General features: G+C 35.2%; 1 protein-coding gene across 6 annotated transcripts in view; it reads right to left on the bottom strand.

Annotated features, from left to right (window-relative positions):
- Nucleotides 1-15,116, bottom strand: part of TBCK (TBC1 domain containing kinase) — a 237,930-nt gene that overhangs the window by 169,008 nt on the left and 53,806 nt on the right. For all 6 annotated transcript variants that reach the window (XM_082462789.1, XM_082462785.1, XM_082462788.1 and 3 more), the window contains 4 exons: nucleotides 3,282-3,342; nucleotides 1,892-1,953; nucleotides 1,575-1,636; nucleotides 493-641 (listed from right to left, as the gene is read on the bottom strand). In XM_082462789.1, coding sequence (XP_082318915.1) covers nucleotides 493-641; nucleotides 1,575-1,636; nucleotides 1,892-1,953; nucleotides 3,282-3,342 — 334 coding nt within the window. The remainder of the gene's footprint in view (nucleotides 1-492; nucleotides 642-1,574; nucleotides 1,637-1,891; nucleotides 1,954-3,281; nucleotides 3,343-15,116) is intronic.

Consider the following 15,116-nt stretch of genomic DNA (forward strand, 5'->3'; position numbering starts at 1 on the left):
ACTCAATAAATATTTGATTGAACCAATGTTCAGTAAGTATTTCCTGCCACAGCTTATGTCATGATAATTTTTCAGTATAAAGGTAACATACTGGTGTCCCTAAAACACACATTCTGTGAGTTGTAATCTTCAGAGAGGAATTAAAAGAGAAAAGGTGATATTCTGCTACAAACATGGAATATAATGATGACTATCCTATCAATAATATGATTTTTTGAGATCATTTATAATAAATTTTATGAAATATGATATACAAATATTGTAGTAGTAGAAATTCCATTGGAAATTAGAAGATCTGATTTTAGCATTAAGATTTGAGATGAAAATAAGACCTTGGTTTACATAATAAAAAAATTTTTGTTTGGTGCTACTTCCTTTCCTTGATTCTTAAATTTCTTGCTCCAAAGAAATTAAATTTAAAGGACTAAAATGTTAGGTTATATTTTAATCACTTCCAGAATTACTTCTATCCTTTGTTGTATTTATCATTACCTTTACACAGCTGACTGATATCCTCAGGCAGAGTTAAATCAGCACATCTCAGAGAAGAAGAAAACAGGCTGGTAGGTTTGGTAAAGGGAGTGTATAAAGGTGACACTTCACTGAACACATTGTCCTGCATTAATTCATCTGGGGTTGGCCTTAAGAAATATTTAAAATACGGAACATGAATGAAAGTCATTAAAATTTTCCTAGAATAATGGCACACTTCAAGGGGTAGTTAAAAGTCAAAATTACCTCATTAGCATAGAAAATAATAAAGCTCTCCTTATTAGAGTCTAGATATATACCTTTAAAAAGAGAATCAAGTGTCTGTAAATAAATGCTGACTTTACCTTTGTTGTGCTTTTTGTACTTTATGATCTATCAAAAATTATTACATATGAGCGTCTCCATTTTTTTACTTTTAGCTTGACCATCATATACCTGCTTTACTGAATACCTTAATTAAATAATAAAATTGTAAACTGATAATATCTTCTGATTTTCTTCCTACTCTCTTAGTTAATGTGGTATATTTACCCAAAACTATGCTTTTCATACCATTCCTCTCTTTAGGAAATGTTTTCCTAAAGACAAATTAGAATACATTATTTTCAAATATTATATACTTACTGAGTTTAGGGAGAACTGGATGGCTAACAATGACATCATCAAATGAAAATAAATAATAAAACTTCTAAGAAATCCTTTTATATTATCAACAATTATTAACTTACCTCACCATTTATCTAAGTTCTTTTCTATAATACATATTTGCCAATAAACTTTGTTCTCATTTTTCTCATATCATTTGAATCTAGGCATACCTACATTCCACAGTTTAGCTGATTTTCTAATTGGAGGCTAGGAAATGAACTAGTAACTGCTTTTGGTATATGCCAGTTTTCTAACCATGGTTTAATTATTTTTTCTTCTTTTATTACCATACATTAAAGCCATAACTAACAATTATGATACCAATATCATGTATAACTATATATGTTAATATTCTTATTAAACCCATTAGTATTAAAAAATTAACTACTTATATGTTAAGATCTCAGTAATAATCCCAAACTCTTGATATCAACCTTTTAGAAGGGTGGAAGGTGAGGCACTTCTTCAAAAGATCTATCACATTTTCAGGAAGCTCCTGGTAAATAGAGAGAGAAAAGAATTATTTTAAACAATCCATTTAAAAATTTATATTACTTAAATGTTTGCTACTTTACAATGTTTTGACTTTTTTTGAAAGTCTTTATTTGGACTTTAAACAAATTCATGCTAGTTTGTCACTCTGTGAAAAAGCAGATATCTAAACAGAAATGAACATAGCTTTAAAATAGTTTGCTATTGAATCCCAAGTATGAAGAATAAATAAATTTTCAATAACAGATTAACGACAAACCTTTATAATGTCCAGACAACCATGCTCTTCAGCCAGAACTATTATGGTGTCATCTATGCAGTCTATAAAACAGAAAAATTATATGAATTAAAGCTGCTTTTCTAACTTAGACTAACTGGGAATTGAACTCTAATAAATTTTTTTAAATTGTGTAATGCAGTTTTAGAACTTGGAATATTAAAAAGCTTGAGACTTTTTCAACTTTCTTTACATGCTTTGATAAAAATAAAGACTTCAAACACTAAGTATTAATTGTATCATAGATACTGAAAGATAGCATCTTAAATAGTGAGTTAAAGCAGTAATTCAAGGAGGTAAAGATTCTCTCCTTCTCTCTTTCCCCCTCTCTCTCAATATGTATATACACATATTACTATTTAAAAAGGCTTTAGTATATTTTTACGATTATAAGACTAATTTATTTTTATTAAATACAATTTGGAGAATGTACACACGTTTCTCTGGGACTTAAAGTATAAGTTCTACAAACGTATGGACAGGAAGGGGGGAAAGCAGCGGAGGGTGGGGGTGGTGGTGTGATGAATTGGGAGATTGGGATCGACATGTATACACTGATGGGTATAAAATGGATGACTAAAAAGAACCTGCTGTATAAAAAAATAAATAAAATTCAAAAAAAAAAGTATAAGTTCTAGTCTGTAGACAACATTTATAGATCTCTAAGACTCCTTAATAGCTATATTATCAATCTTTGATATTAAAGTGGTAAATATAATAAAATTTTATTTACAATTCATTATTATTTAATATTTACTAATATTATTCTATACAAATCCTTATTTGTAGACCTTATTAACCTGTACACCAATCTGTCACTCTTTTACACAAAGTGCTCTATCACTGTTTTTCTCTCCTTTTTTACCATACGTGCTTAAATTATTCCATTCTAAAGTGGATTACACAAATTTTTATAAATGTGAATGACAATTATTTGGATTATATACAAGTAAAATATATGAGCTTGTAATAAGGAAAAATAAACATTCTTCCTCAGTCATTAATCACACACAATTCACCAAGTAGAAAGCTCAAAAGTTACAATACATTGCCTGAAGGTACCTGTGACAGAGAAGTACAATTTTATAATCTCATATTTTGATTTCACAAGTTAGTTTACTTGGCTAGATCATGCTAAGATTATATCCATGTACATTATAATTCCTTAGTGAATGAGGAAAGCTGTCCTATAACTTCAAAGGCACTTCTTAAACTGTCCTGTTAATGCTTACCACTGATCATTAGAAAATTAAAGAAAGTGAGGATATTTCAGTGTATCCACTATTTTGAAGAACACATTCTCAATATGCATAATTACTGTCACTAAAGATTATATTTATAGTTGAAAGATAATCAATTGTGAGACACTTACCCAGTGTAAGCAAAAATTTTAGTCTTTCAGAAATATCCAAACTCTGAAATAGTTTTCTTCCCTAAATAAAATGAGAAAAGAAATTCTTGTTAACATTTACATCATTCTTCCCCGGGAGGTCTTTTTTTTCAGCGCTGAAAATGATTTTATCAGTTACCTCTATTTCTCTTCAGAGGTTTTATTAGATTTTTTGAGTTGGCTCCACTAAAGAAAAATCATTGGTGATGTAACATTTTTTTAAATGTTGCATAATATTTAACACTTACGCATTTCATATATCTAAGGATCATTACATTTTAGTTTGATCTCAAGCATTCTTCATTTTTGAGACCTACATTTACCTGGTTGTCTAGAGGAACTCCAGGAGTCTTATTTGATTAAAAGACCAAGATGCCATATTACCCTTTCATCAACCCAATTAATTCTTACTTATATAGCATGCTCCAGGTAGTCTGTTATCTCCATTAAGAAACATTCCATGACACTCCTTCCTCTTCCCAAAGTGACTTAAGACAACCATTTTGTGTTCCCATAGCACCTGGTATATTTCTTTATTTTAAGACACATACATTGTATTTTAGTTGTTTCCTTATTAGTTGGCTTCAGGGGGCTCCTTGGAATGGAGTCTTGAATCAAACACTTACAACTTTAATGATCATGTGTTGAGCAACTACTGAGTGCCAAGTTGGACTTTCTACCACCAATTATATAACTTGGGCAAATTACTTAACCACCTTAAGCGTCACTTTTCTCATTTATGAACTGGAATATTAACTATACATGCCACACAGGGTGCAGTGAAGGTTATATGACATATAAAAAAGTGCTTAGCATTTTCTGAATAAAGAAAATACTTCATAAATGTTGGCTATTATGTTTCTCTTATTATTAACAAATTAAACTTATATGATCATTTAAATAGACTTAGAAGGAAAAGGCTTAAGAAGATAGCTTGGTCTTTATGTAGAGAAAAAGAGACTCTGATTTTCTGTTTTTTTGTTTTTTTAATAGAGAGGAAAAAAATCTCTTAAAGACTTATGAAATTAGAACTACAGGTGGAGAGATCATTGAAAACAATTTGCCATTCCTCTCTCTCTTCTCAATCCCTTACACTACTATCAACATTAATCTTCTAGACCTAAATGTAAGGCCAGATACTATAAAACTCGTAGAGAAAAACACAGGCAGAACACTCTCTGACATAAATCGAAGCAAGATCCTCTTTTGATCCACCTCCTAGAGTAATGAAAATAAAAACAAAAATAAACAAATGGGACCTAATTAAACTTAAAAGCTTTTGCACAGTAAAGGAAACCATAAACAAAACAAAAAGACAACCCACAGAATGGGAGAAAATATTTGCAAATGAAGCAACTGACAAGGGATTAATCTCCAAAATATACAAACAGCTCATGCAGCTCAATAACAAAAAAAAAAAAACCCAATCAAAATAATGGGCAGAAGACCTAAACAGACATTTCTCCAAAGAAGACATACAGATGGCCAAAAAGCACATGAAAAGATGTTCAACATCACTAATTATTAGAGAAATACAAATCAAAACTACAGTGAGGGAGCACCTCACACTAGTTAGAATGGTCACCATCAAAAAAATCTACAAACAATAAATGCTGGAGAGGGTGTGGAGAAAAAGGAACCCTTCTACACTGTTGGTGGGAATATAAATTGGTACAGCTTCTATGGAGAACAGTATGGAGGTTCCTTAAAAATCTAAACTTAGAGCTACCATATGATCCAGCAATCCTACTTCTGGGCATATACTCTGAGAAAACCATAATTCGAAAAGATACATGCACCCCAATGTTCATTTGCAGCACTATTTACAATAGCCAGGACATGGAAGCAACCTAAATGTCCATTGACAGAGGAATGAATAAAGAAGATGTGGTACATATACACAATGGAATATCAGTCAGCCATAAAACAGAACGAAATAATGACATTTGCAGCAACATGGATGGACCTAGAGATTGTCCTACTGAGTGACGTAAGTCAGACAGAGAAGGACAAATATCATATGATATTGCTTATACGTGGAATCTAAACAAATGGTACAAATGAACTTATCTACAAAACAGAAATAGAGTCACGGATGTAGAAAACAATCTTAGGATTACCAGGGGGAAAGGGATAAACTGGGAGATTGGGATTGACATATACACACTACTATATATAAAATAGATAACTAATAAGGACCTACTGTATAGCACAGGGAACTCTACACAATACTCTGTAATGACCTAAAAAGGGAAAAGAATCTAAAAAAGAGTTGGTATATGTATAACTGATTCACTTTGCTGTACACCTGAAACTAACACAACATTGTAAATCAACTATACTCCAATAAAAATTTTTAAAAAAGAACCACCTTAAAAAATTGATTTCAGTTTACTTAAAAACTTTAAATGGTCCTCCATACCTTACATAACTAAATATAAATCTCTCAATACAGCATTCAAAGTCTCCTAGGATATGGCTCCAATATAACTTTTCAGTTTAAATGCTTACTCTTTATCTATCCTGTGATGAAAACACGTACACACACACACACGAAGCAGTTAAATTTGATTACTTGCAATACAGTGAACACACTCTGCTATTTAGATTCATGTTATTTCTCTACTAGTAATTTTTTCTTCGTGTTTATCAAAATTCTGTATAGTCATCCCTCACTATCCAAGGGGGGCTGGTTCCAGGACCTACTTGGATACCAAAATCCACTGATGCTCAAGTCCTTTATTTAAAGTGGCACAGTATTTGCATATAACCTACACACATCCTCCCTTACACTTTAAATCATTTCTAGATTACTTATAATACCTAATACAATGCAAATGCTATGTAAATAGTTATAAATACTATGTAAACAGTGCTGTTGCACGGCAAATTTAAGTTTTGCTTTTTGGAACTTTCAGGAATTTTTTTTCAAATATTTTCAATCCATGGTTGGTTGAATCCGTAGATGCAGAATCCACAGATACAGAGGGCCAACTATATCCTTTGTTTAATTCTTACTCCCAAATGTTAGTTTTGTGACTTAAAGAATTCAAAATTCAAAATCCTTTCTCTCAGCACTTTGATGGCACTGTCCCACAGTTGTCTTGCATTCACACTGCTAAGAAGTTTAATGCCAATCTAATTGTTATTCTTTGTAGGTAATATGTCTTTTCTCTGGCACATTTTAAGATTTTCTCAACACTGATAAAGACATCAGAGCTTAGTAAAGGCAGCTTAGCATGTTGGTTAAGGGTACATAAAGCTTTGGACACAGATTGATGGACACAAATCTGCTGAATTAGTTACTACTATGTTGTAGTAACAGGTTGTTTAACCTCTCTGTACCTCAATTTCCTAATCTGTAAAGTAAAGGTAGTAATTAGATAAACTTTATAAGACTGGCAAGAGTACGGATTGAGATAATAGATGTAAATACATTAGAAAAGTACCTGGCTCTTACGAAGCGCTCAATAAATGTTATCCACTATTTCATCATTAGTCATCTCCTAAAAGTTTAGTATAAGATTTCTAGCTATTTGTTGTTGTTGTTGTTGTTGTTTGTATGTTGTGATTTTTTTTCTTTTGCCTTGCAAGGTAATTAGTATGTTCTTTCAAATTGAGAACTTTACTCTCTACTTTTGATACTACTATAAGATATTAGAACATCTGAATCTATCTTCTAGGTTTTTTAAAATTTCATTTATACTTTCAATCTTTTTATCCCTTTGTGTCATATCCTGGGAGATTAACTCAGTGTTCAGTGTGTCCAGTTTCCTATGATCCAGTTTACGTTTTTTTTTTTTCTTAAAACTCTTAGCTGGTTCTTGCTTTTTTTCAGTAAATGTTCTTGATTCCTAGTTTCTGTAATTGTTTCATAAATTGAATTGTTTCCTTTGTCTCTTAAAGAACATGTACATTTATTATAAAGTCTTTTCTATTTGTAATAGAATGTAAACTCTATTCATTGTTCCTTTTTAATAGTAGAGGCCTACTTTAGATGCTTGGTGTTTCTTAGATATGTACTCATTTTTTAATACAGAATTCTCCTATACACGTTTTGGACTATGGAAACTTCTGGGTGACAAAGCAGCTGTACTGACTTCCTGGTAATATGGCAAGATCTTCCTAGCAAAGTGCTAGAGCTTTTTGTCTATTTCCTTAAAATTTCTAACCTGCCAAAAGTTCCCCTTGTTAATTGTTGGTGTGTTATCAATTTATATCTTAATACTTTGTATCAAATCTAAAGGTTTGATGAGGTAGAAGAAGATTTAATCCATCTTAAAACTGGACTCTAAACTTTAAGCACCACTTAAAATGTCATGAAGCCCCTATCATAGAATTAATATTTCCTTTCTTGGAATTCACACAGCTCTCTGTGTTTATCTTCAAAGTTTATGAATTTGCATTAATTTATAAGCTCTTTGACAATGCACCTGAATCACAGTTTATCCCTATTGCATTGCTATACACACTGTAAAGGCTCATCAACATTTGTTGAATTGAATTACTCATATGAGACATACCTAGATCATTAGTAAAGAGTTTAAATATAAATGATGGTAATAAAAAGGAAAAGCTACATACTTCACATTTACACTTATGTATACTTCACATTCCAATAAAATTCTTCATTAAGGCTATGATTTTAAACAAAAATGAGATTTACTAGCACTTCATACCAATGAAAAGAAAGATGGTCTAGACAAAGGAGAGCAAAGAATCAGAAAATCTGGCATTCTCCCTTAGAAAAAGCAGTGCCAATGTGTAAGCTACCATGTTATTGTGAATATTTAAATATTAATAATAAAAGCTACCATTTATGGACTGTTTGCAAAGCAACACCCTATACTAAGTACTTTATATACGTTACTTCATTTAGTTTCTCCAACAGCTTTACAATATAGATACTATTATTATTTATGGAAGTAGAACCAAAGCCTTAAGAAGTTAGGTTAGTTACCCTAAGTCATACAACTATATTTTGCTGCATTAGATTTCAAACCCAGTTCTCTCTGACTACAAAAGGCTGTCTCTTAACTATTATGCTTTACTACCTCCACTGTTAAATTAGTTCTCAAAACACACAAAATGAAGAAAATAATGTCATCCTAATTCTTAGATACGGTAAAGATCAATGAGTTAATACTTCCAAAATACTTTAAAAATCTTTTGGAAGAGAGAGACCTTCAAGGTAGTGGAGGAGTAAGACGTGGAGATCACCTTCCTCTCCACAAATACATCAGAAATACATCTACATGTGGAACAACTCCTACAGAACACCTACTGAACGCTGGCAGAAGACCTCAGACTTCCCAAAAGGCAAGAAACTCCCCACGTACCTGGGTAGGGCAAAAGAAAAAAGAAAAAACATAGACAAAAGAATAGGGACAGGACCTGCACCTCTGGGAGGGAGCTGTGAAGGAGGAAAAGTTTCCACACACTAGGAAGACCCTACACTGGCGGAGACAGGGGTGGCGGGGGGGAAAGCTTTGGAGCCACGGAGGAGAGTGCAGCAACAGGAGTGCAGAGGGCAAAGCAGAGAGACTCCCGCACAGAGCATCGGTGCCGACAAGCACTCACCAGCCTGAGAGGCTTGCCCGCTCACTCGCCGGGACAGGTGGGGGCTGGGAGCTGAAGCTCAGGTTTCAGAGGTCAGACCCCCGGGAAAGGACTGGGGTTGGCTGCGTGAACACAGCCTGAAGGGGGCTGGTGCGCCACAGCTAGCCGGGAGGGAGTCCAGGAAAAAGTCAGGACCTGCCTAAGAGGCAAGAGACCATTGTTTCGGGGTGCGGGAGGAGAGGGGATTCAGAGCACCACCTAAACAAGCTCCAGAGACGGGTGCAAGCCGCAGCTATCAGTGCAAACACCAGAGACGGGCATGAAACGTTAAGCCTGTGTGTGAGCACAGGTCGCTAGCCACACCTCCCCTCCCAGGATCCTGTGCAGCCCGCCACTGCCAGGGTCCCGTGATCCAGGGACAACTTCCCCGGGAGAACACATAGCATACCTCAGGCTGTTGCAACATCACGCCAGCCTCTGCCGTCTAAAGCTCACCCTGCATAACTTACCCCTCCTTCCCCTGGCCTGAGCGAGCCAGAGCCCCCTAATCAGCCGCTCCTTTAACCCCGACCTGTCTGAGTGAAGAACAGACGCCCTCAGGCAACCTACATGCAGAGGCGGAGCCAAATCCAAAGCTGAAACCCAGGAGCTGTGAACAAAGAAGAGAAAGGGAAATCTCTCCCAGCAGCCTCAGGAGCAGCAGATTAAATCTCCACAATCAACTTGATGTACCCTTCATCTGTGGAATACCTGAATAGACAACGAATCAACCCAAAATTGAGGCGGTGGACTTTGGGAGCAATGATATATATATTTTTTTCCTTTTTCTCTTTTTGTTGAGTGTGTATGTGTATGCTTCTTTGTGTGATTTTGTCTGTATAGCTTTGCTTTTACCATTTGTCCTACGGTTTTGTCTGTCCGTTTTTTTTTGTTGTTGTTGTTGTTTTTAGTATAGTTTTTAACACTTCTTATCACTGGTGGATTTGTATTTTGGTTTGGTTGCTCTCTTCTTTCTTTTTTTTTTCCTTTTTAAAATTACTTATTAAGTTTTTTACTTTTAAGAATTTTTAATTTTAATTATTTTATTTTATTTTATTTTATTCTTTCTTTCATTCTTTCTTGTTTTCTCCCTTTACTTCTGAGCCGTGTGGCTGACAGGGTCTTGGTGCTCCAGCCGGGTGTCAGGCCTATGCCTCTGAGGTGGGAAAGCCGAGTGAAGGATACTGATCCACCAGAGACCTACTGGCTCCACGTAATATCAAACGGCAAAAGCTCTCCCAGAGATCTCCATCTCAATGCTAAGACCCAGCTCCACTCAAGGACCAGCAACTACAGTGCTGGACACCCTATGCAAAACAACTAGCAAGACAGAAAAAGAACCCCACCCATTATCAGAGAGGCTGCCTAAAATCATAAGGTCACAGACACCCCAAAACACAACACCAGACGTGGTCCTGCCCACAAGAAAGACAAGATCCACCCTCATCCACCAGAACACAGGCACTAGTCCCCTCCACCAAGACGCCTACACAACCCACTAAACCAACCTTAGCCACTGGGAGCAGACACCAAAAACAATGGGAACTATGAACCTGCAGCCTGAGAAAAGGAGACCCCCAAACACAGTAAGTTAAGCAAAATGAGAAGACAGAGAAACACACTGCAGATGAAGGAGCAAGGTAAAAACCCACCACACCAAACAAATGAAGAGGAAACAGGCAGGCTACCTGAAAAAGAATTCAGAGTAATGATAGTAAAGTGGATGCAAATGTTGGAAATAGAATGGAGAAAATACAAGAAACGTTTAACAAGGATTTAGAAGAACTAAAGAGCAAACAAACAATGATGAAGGACACAATAAATGAAATTTAAAATTCTCTAGAAGGAATCAATAGCAGAATAACTGAGGCAGAAGAATGGATAAGTGACCTAGTAGATAAAAGAGTGCAAGTAACTACTGCAGAGGAGAATAAAGAAAAAAGAATGAAAAGAATTGAGGAGAGTCTCAGAGACCTCTGGGACAACATTAAACACACCAATATTAGAATTATAGGGGTCCCAGGAGAAGAAGAGAAACAGAAAAGGACTGAGAAAATACTTGAAGAGATTATAGTTGAAAACTTCCCTAATATGGGAAATGAAATAGTTAATCAAGTCCAGGAAGCACAGAGAGTCCCATACAGGAAAAATCCAAGGAGAAACACGCCAATACACATATCAATCAAACTATCAAAAATTAAATACAAAGAAAAAATATTAAAAGCAGCAAGGGAAAAACAACAAATAACACACAAGGAAATCCCCATTAAGGTTAACAGCTGATCTTTCAGAAGAAACTCTGCAAGCCAGAAGGGAGTGGCAAGAAATATTTAAAGTGATGAAAGGGAAAAACCTACAACCAAGATTACTCTACCCAGCAAGGATCTCATTCAGATTCAATGGAGAAATTAAAACCTTTGCAGACAAGCAAAAGCTAAGAGAATCCAGCACCACCAAACCAGCTCTACAACAAATGCTAAAGGAACTTCTCTGGGCAGGAAACACAAGAGAAGGAAAAGACCTACAGTAACAAACCCAAAACAATTAAGAAAATGGTAATAGGAACATACATATCGATAATTACCTCAAATGTAAATGGATTAAATGCTCCAACCAAAAGACACAGACTGGATGAATGGATACAAAAACAAGACCCGTGCATATGCTGTCTACAAGACACCCACTTCAGACCTAGGGACACATACAGACTGAAAGTGAGGGGATGGAAAGAGATATTCCATGCAAATGGAAATGAAGAGAAAGCTGAAGTAGCAATTCTTGTATCAGACAAAATAGACTTTAAAACAAAGAATGTTACAAGAGACAAAGAAGGACACTACATAATGATCAAGGGATCAACCCAAGAAGAAGATATAACAATTGTAAACATTTATGCACCCAACATAGGAGCACCTCAATACGTAAGGCAAATGCTAACAGCCATAAATGGGAAAATTCACAGTAACACAATCATAGTAGGGGACTTTAACACCCCACTTTCACCAGTGGGCAGATCATTCAAAATGAAAATAAATATGGAAACACAAGCTTTAAATGATACATTAAACAAGATGGACTTAATTGATATTTATAGGACATTCCATCCAAAAACAACAGAATACACTTTCTTCTTGAGTGTTCATGGAACATTCTCCAGCATACATCATATCTTGGGTCACAAATCAAGCCTTGGTAAATTTAAGAAAATTGAAAGCGTCTTTTCTGACCACAACACTATGAGACTAGACATCAATTACAGGAAAAAATATGTAAAAAATACAAACACATGGAGGCTAAACAATACACTACTAAATGACCAAGAGATCACTGAAGAAATCAAAAAGGAAATCAAAAAATACCTAGAAACAAATGACAATGAAAACACGACGACCCAAAACCTATGGCATGCAACAAAAGCAATTCTAAGAGGGAAGTTTATAGCAATACAATCCTACCTCAAGAAACATATCATATAAACAACCTAACCTTATACCTAAAGCAATTAGAGAAAGAAGAACAAAAAAACCCCAAAGTTAGCAGAAGGAAAGAAATCATAAAGATCAGATCAGAAATAAATGAAAAAGAAATGAAGGAAATGATAGCAAAGATCAATAAAACTAAAAGCTGGTTCTTTGAGAAGATAAACAAAATTGATAAACCATTAGCCAGACTCATCAAGAAAAAGAGGGAGAAGACTCAAATCAATAGAATTAGAAATGAAAAAGGAGAAGTTACAATGAACACTGCAGAAATGCAAAGGATCATGAGAGATTACTACAAGCAACTCTATGCCAATAAAATGGACAACATGGAAGAAATGGACACATTCTTAGAAAAGCACAACCTTCCGAGACTGAACCAGGAAGAAATAGAAAATATAAACAGACCAATCAGAAGCACTGAAATTGAGAATGTGATTACAAATCTTCCAACAAACAAAAGCCCAGGACCAGATGGCTTCACAGGTGAATTCTACCAAACATTTAGAGAAGAGCTAACACCCATCCTTCTCAAACTCTTCCAAAAAATTGCAGAGGAAGGAGCACTCCCACACTCATTCTACGAGGCCACCATCACCGTGATACCAAAACCAGACAAAAATGTCACAAAGAAAACTACAGGCCAATATCACTGATGAACACAGATGCAAAAATCTCAACAAAATACTAGCAAACAGAATCCAGCAGCAAATTAAAAGGATCATGCACCATGACCAAGTGGGGTTTTTCCCAGGAATGCAAGGATTCTTCAATATATGCAAATCAATCAATGTGATACACCATATTAACAAATTGAAGGAGAAAAACCATATGATCAACTCAATAGATGCAGAAAAAGCTTTTGACAAAATTCAATACCCATTTATGATAAAAACCTTCCAGAAAGTAGGCATAGAGGGAACTTTCCTCAACATAATGAAGGTCATATATGACAAACCCACAGCCAACATTGTCCTCAACAGTGAAAAACTGAAACCATTTCCTCTAAGATCAGGAACAAGACAAGGTTGCCCACTCTCACCACTATTATTCAACATTGTTTTGGAAGTTTTATCCACAGCAACCAGAGAAGAAAAAGAAATAAAAAGAATCCAAATTGGAAAAGAAGAAGTAAAACAGTCACTGTTTGCAGGTGACATGATACTATACACAGAGAATCCTAAAGACTCTACCAGAAAACTGCTAGAGCTAATCAATGAATTTGGTAAAGTAGTAGGATACAAAATTAATGCAGAGAAATCCCTTGCATTCCTATACACTAATGATGAAAAATCTGAAAGAGAAATTAAGAAACACTCCCATATACCATTGCAACAAAAGAACAAAATACCTAGGAATAAACCTACCTAAGGAGACAAAGACCTGTATGCAGAAAACTATAAGACACTGATGAAAGAAATTAAAGATGATACAAACACATGGAGAGATATATCATGTTCTTGGATTGGAAGAATCAACATTGTGAAAATGACTGTACTACCCAAAGCAATCTACAGATTCAATGCAATCCCTATGAAACTACCACTGGCATTTTTCACAGAACTAGAACAAAAAATTGCACAATTTGTATGGAAACACAAAAGACCCCGAATAGCAAAGCAATCTTGAGAAAGGAAAACGGAGCTGGAGGAATCAGGCTCCCTGACTTCAGACCTTACTACAAAGTTACAGTAATCAAGACAGTATGGTACTGGCACAAAAACAGAAATATAGATCAATGGAACAGGATAGAAAGCCCAGAGATAAACCCACACACATATGGTCATGTTATTTTAGATAAAGCAGGCAAGAATATACAATGGAGAAAAGACAGCCTCTTCAATAAGTGGTGCTGGGAAAACTGGACAGCTACATGTCAAACAATGAAATTAGAACACTCCCTAACACCATACACAAAAATAAACTCAAAATAGATTAAAGACCTAAATGTCAGGCCAGACACTATAAAACTCTTAGAGGAAAACATAGGCACAACACTCTATGACATAAATCACAGCAAGATCCTTTTTGATCCACCTCCTAGAGAAATGGAAATAAAAACAAAAATAAACAAATGGGACCTAATGAAACTTAAAAGCTTTTGCACAGCAAAGGAAACCATAAACAAGACAAAAAGACAACCCTCAGAATGGGAGAAAATATTTGCAAATGAAGCAACTGACAAAGGATTAATCTCAAAAATTTACAAGCAGCTCATGCAGCTCAATATCAAAAAAACAAACAACCCAATCCAAAAATGGGCAGAAGACCTAAATAGACATTTCTCCAAAGAAGATATACAGATTGCCAACAAACACATGAAAGGATGCTCAACATCACTAATCATTAGAGAAATGCAAATCAACATTACAAGGAGGTATCACCTCACACCAGTCAGAATGGCCATCATCAAAAAATCTACAAACAATAAATGCTGGAGAGGGTGTGGAGAAAAGGGAACCCTCTTGCACTGTTGGTGGGAATGTAAATTGATACAGCCACTATGGAGAACAGTATGGAGGTTCGTTAAAAAACTAAAAATAGAACTACCATACAATCCAGCCATCCCACTACTGGGCATATTCCCTGAGAAAACCATAACTCAAAAAGAGTCATGTACCACAATGTTCACTGCAGCTCTATTTACAATAGCCAGGACATGGAAGCAACCGAAGTGTCCATCGACAGATGAATGGATAAAGAAGACGTGGCACATATATACAATGGCATATTACTGAGC

Source organism: Balaenoptera physalus, assembly GCF_965194825.1.
Source record: "Balaenoptera physalus genome assembly, chromosome: 5".
Taxonomy (NCBI): domain Eukaryota; kingdom Metazoa; phylum Chordata; class Mammalia; order Artiodactyla; family Balaenopteridae; genus Balaenoptera; species Balaenoptera physalus.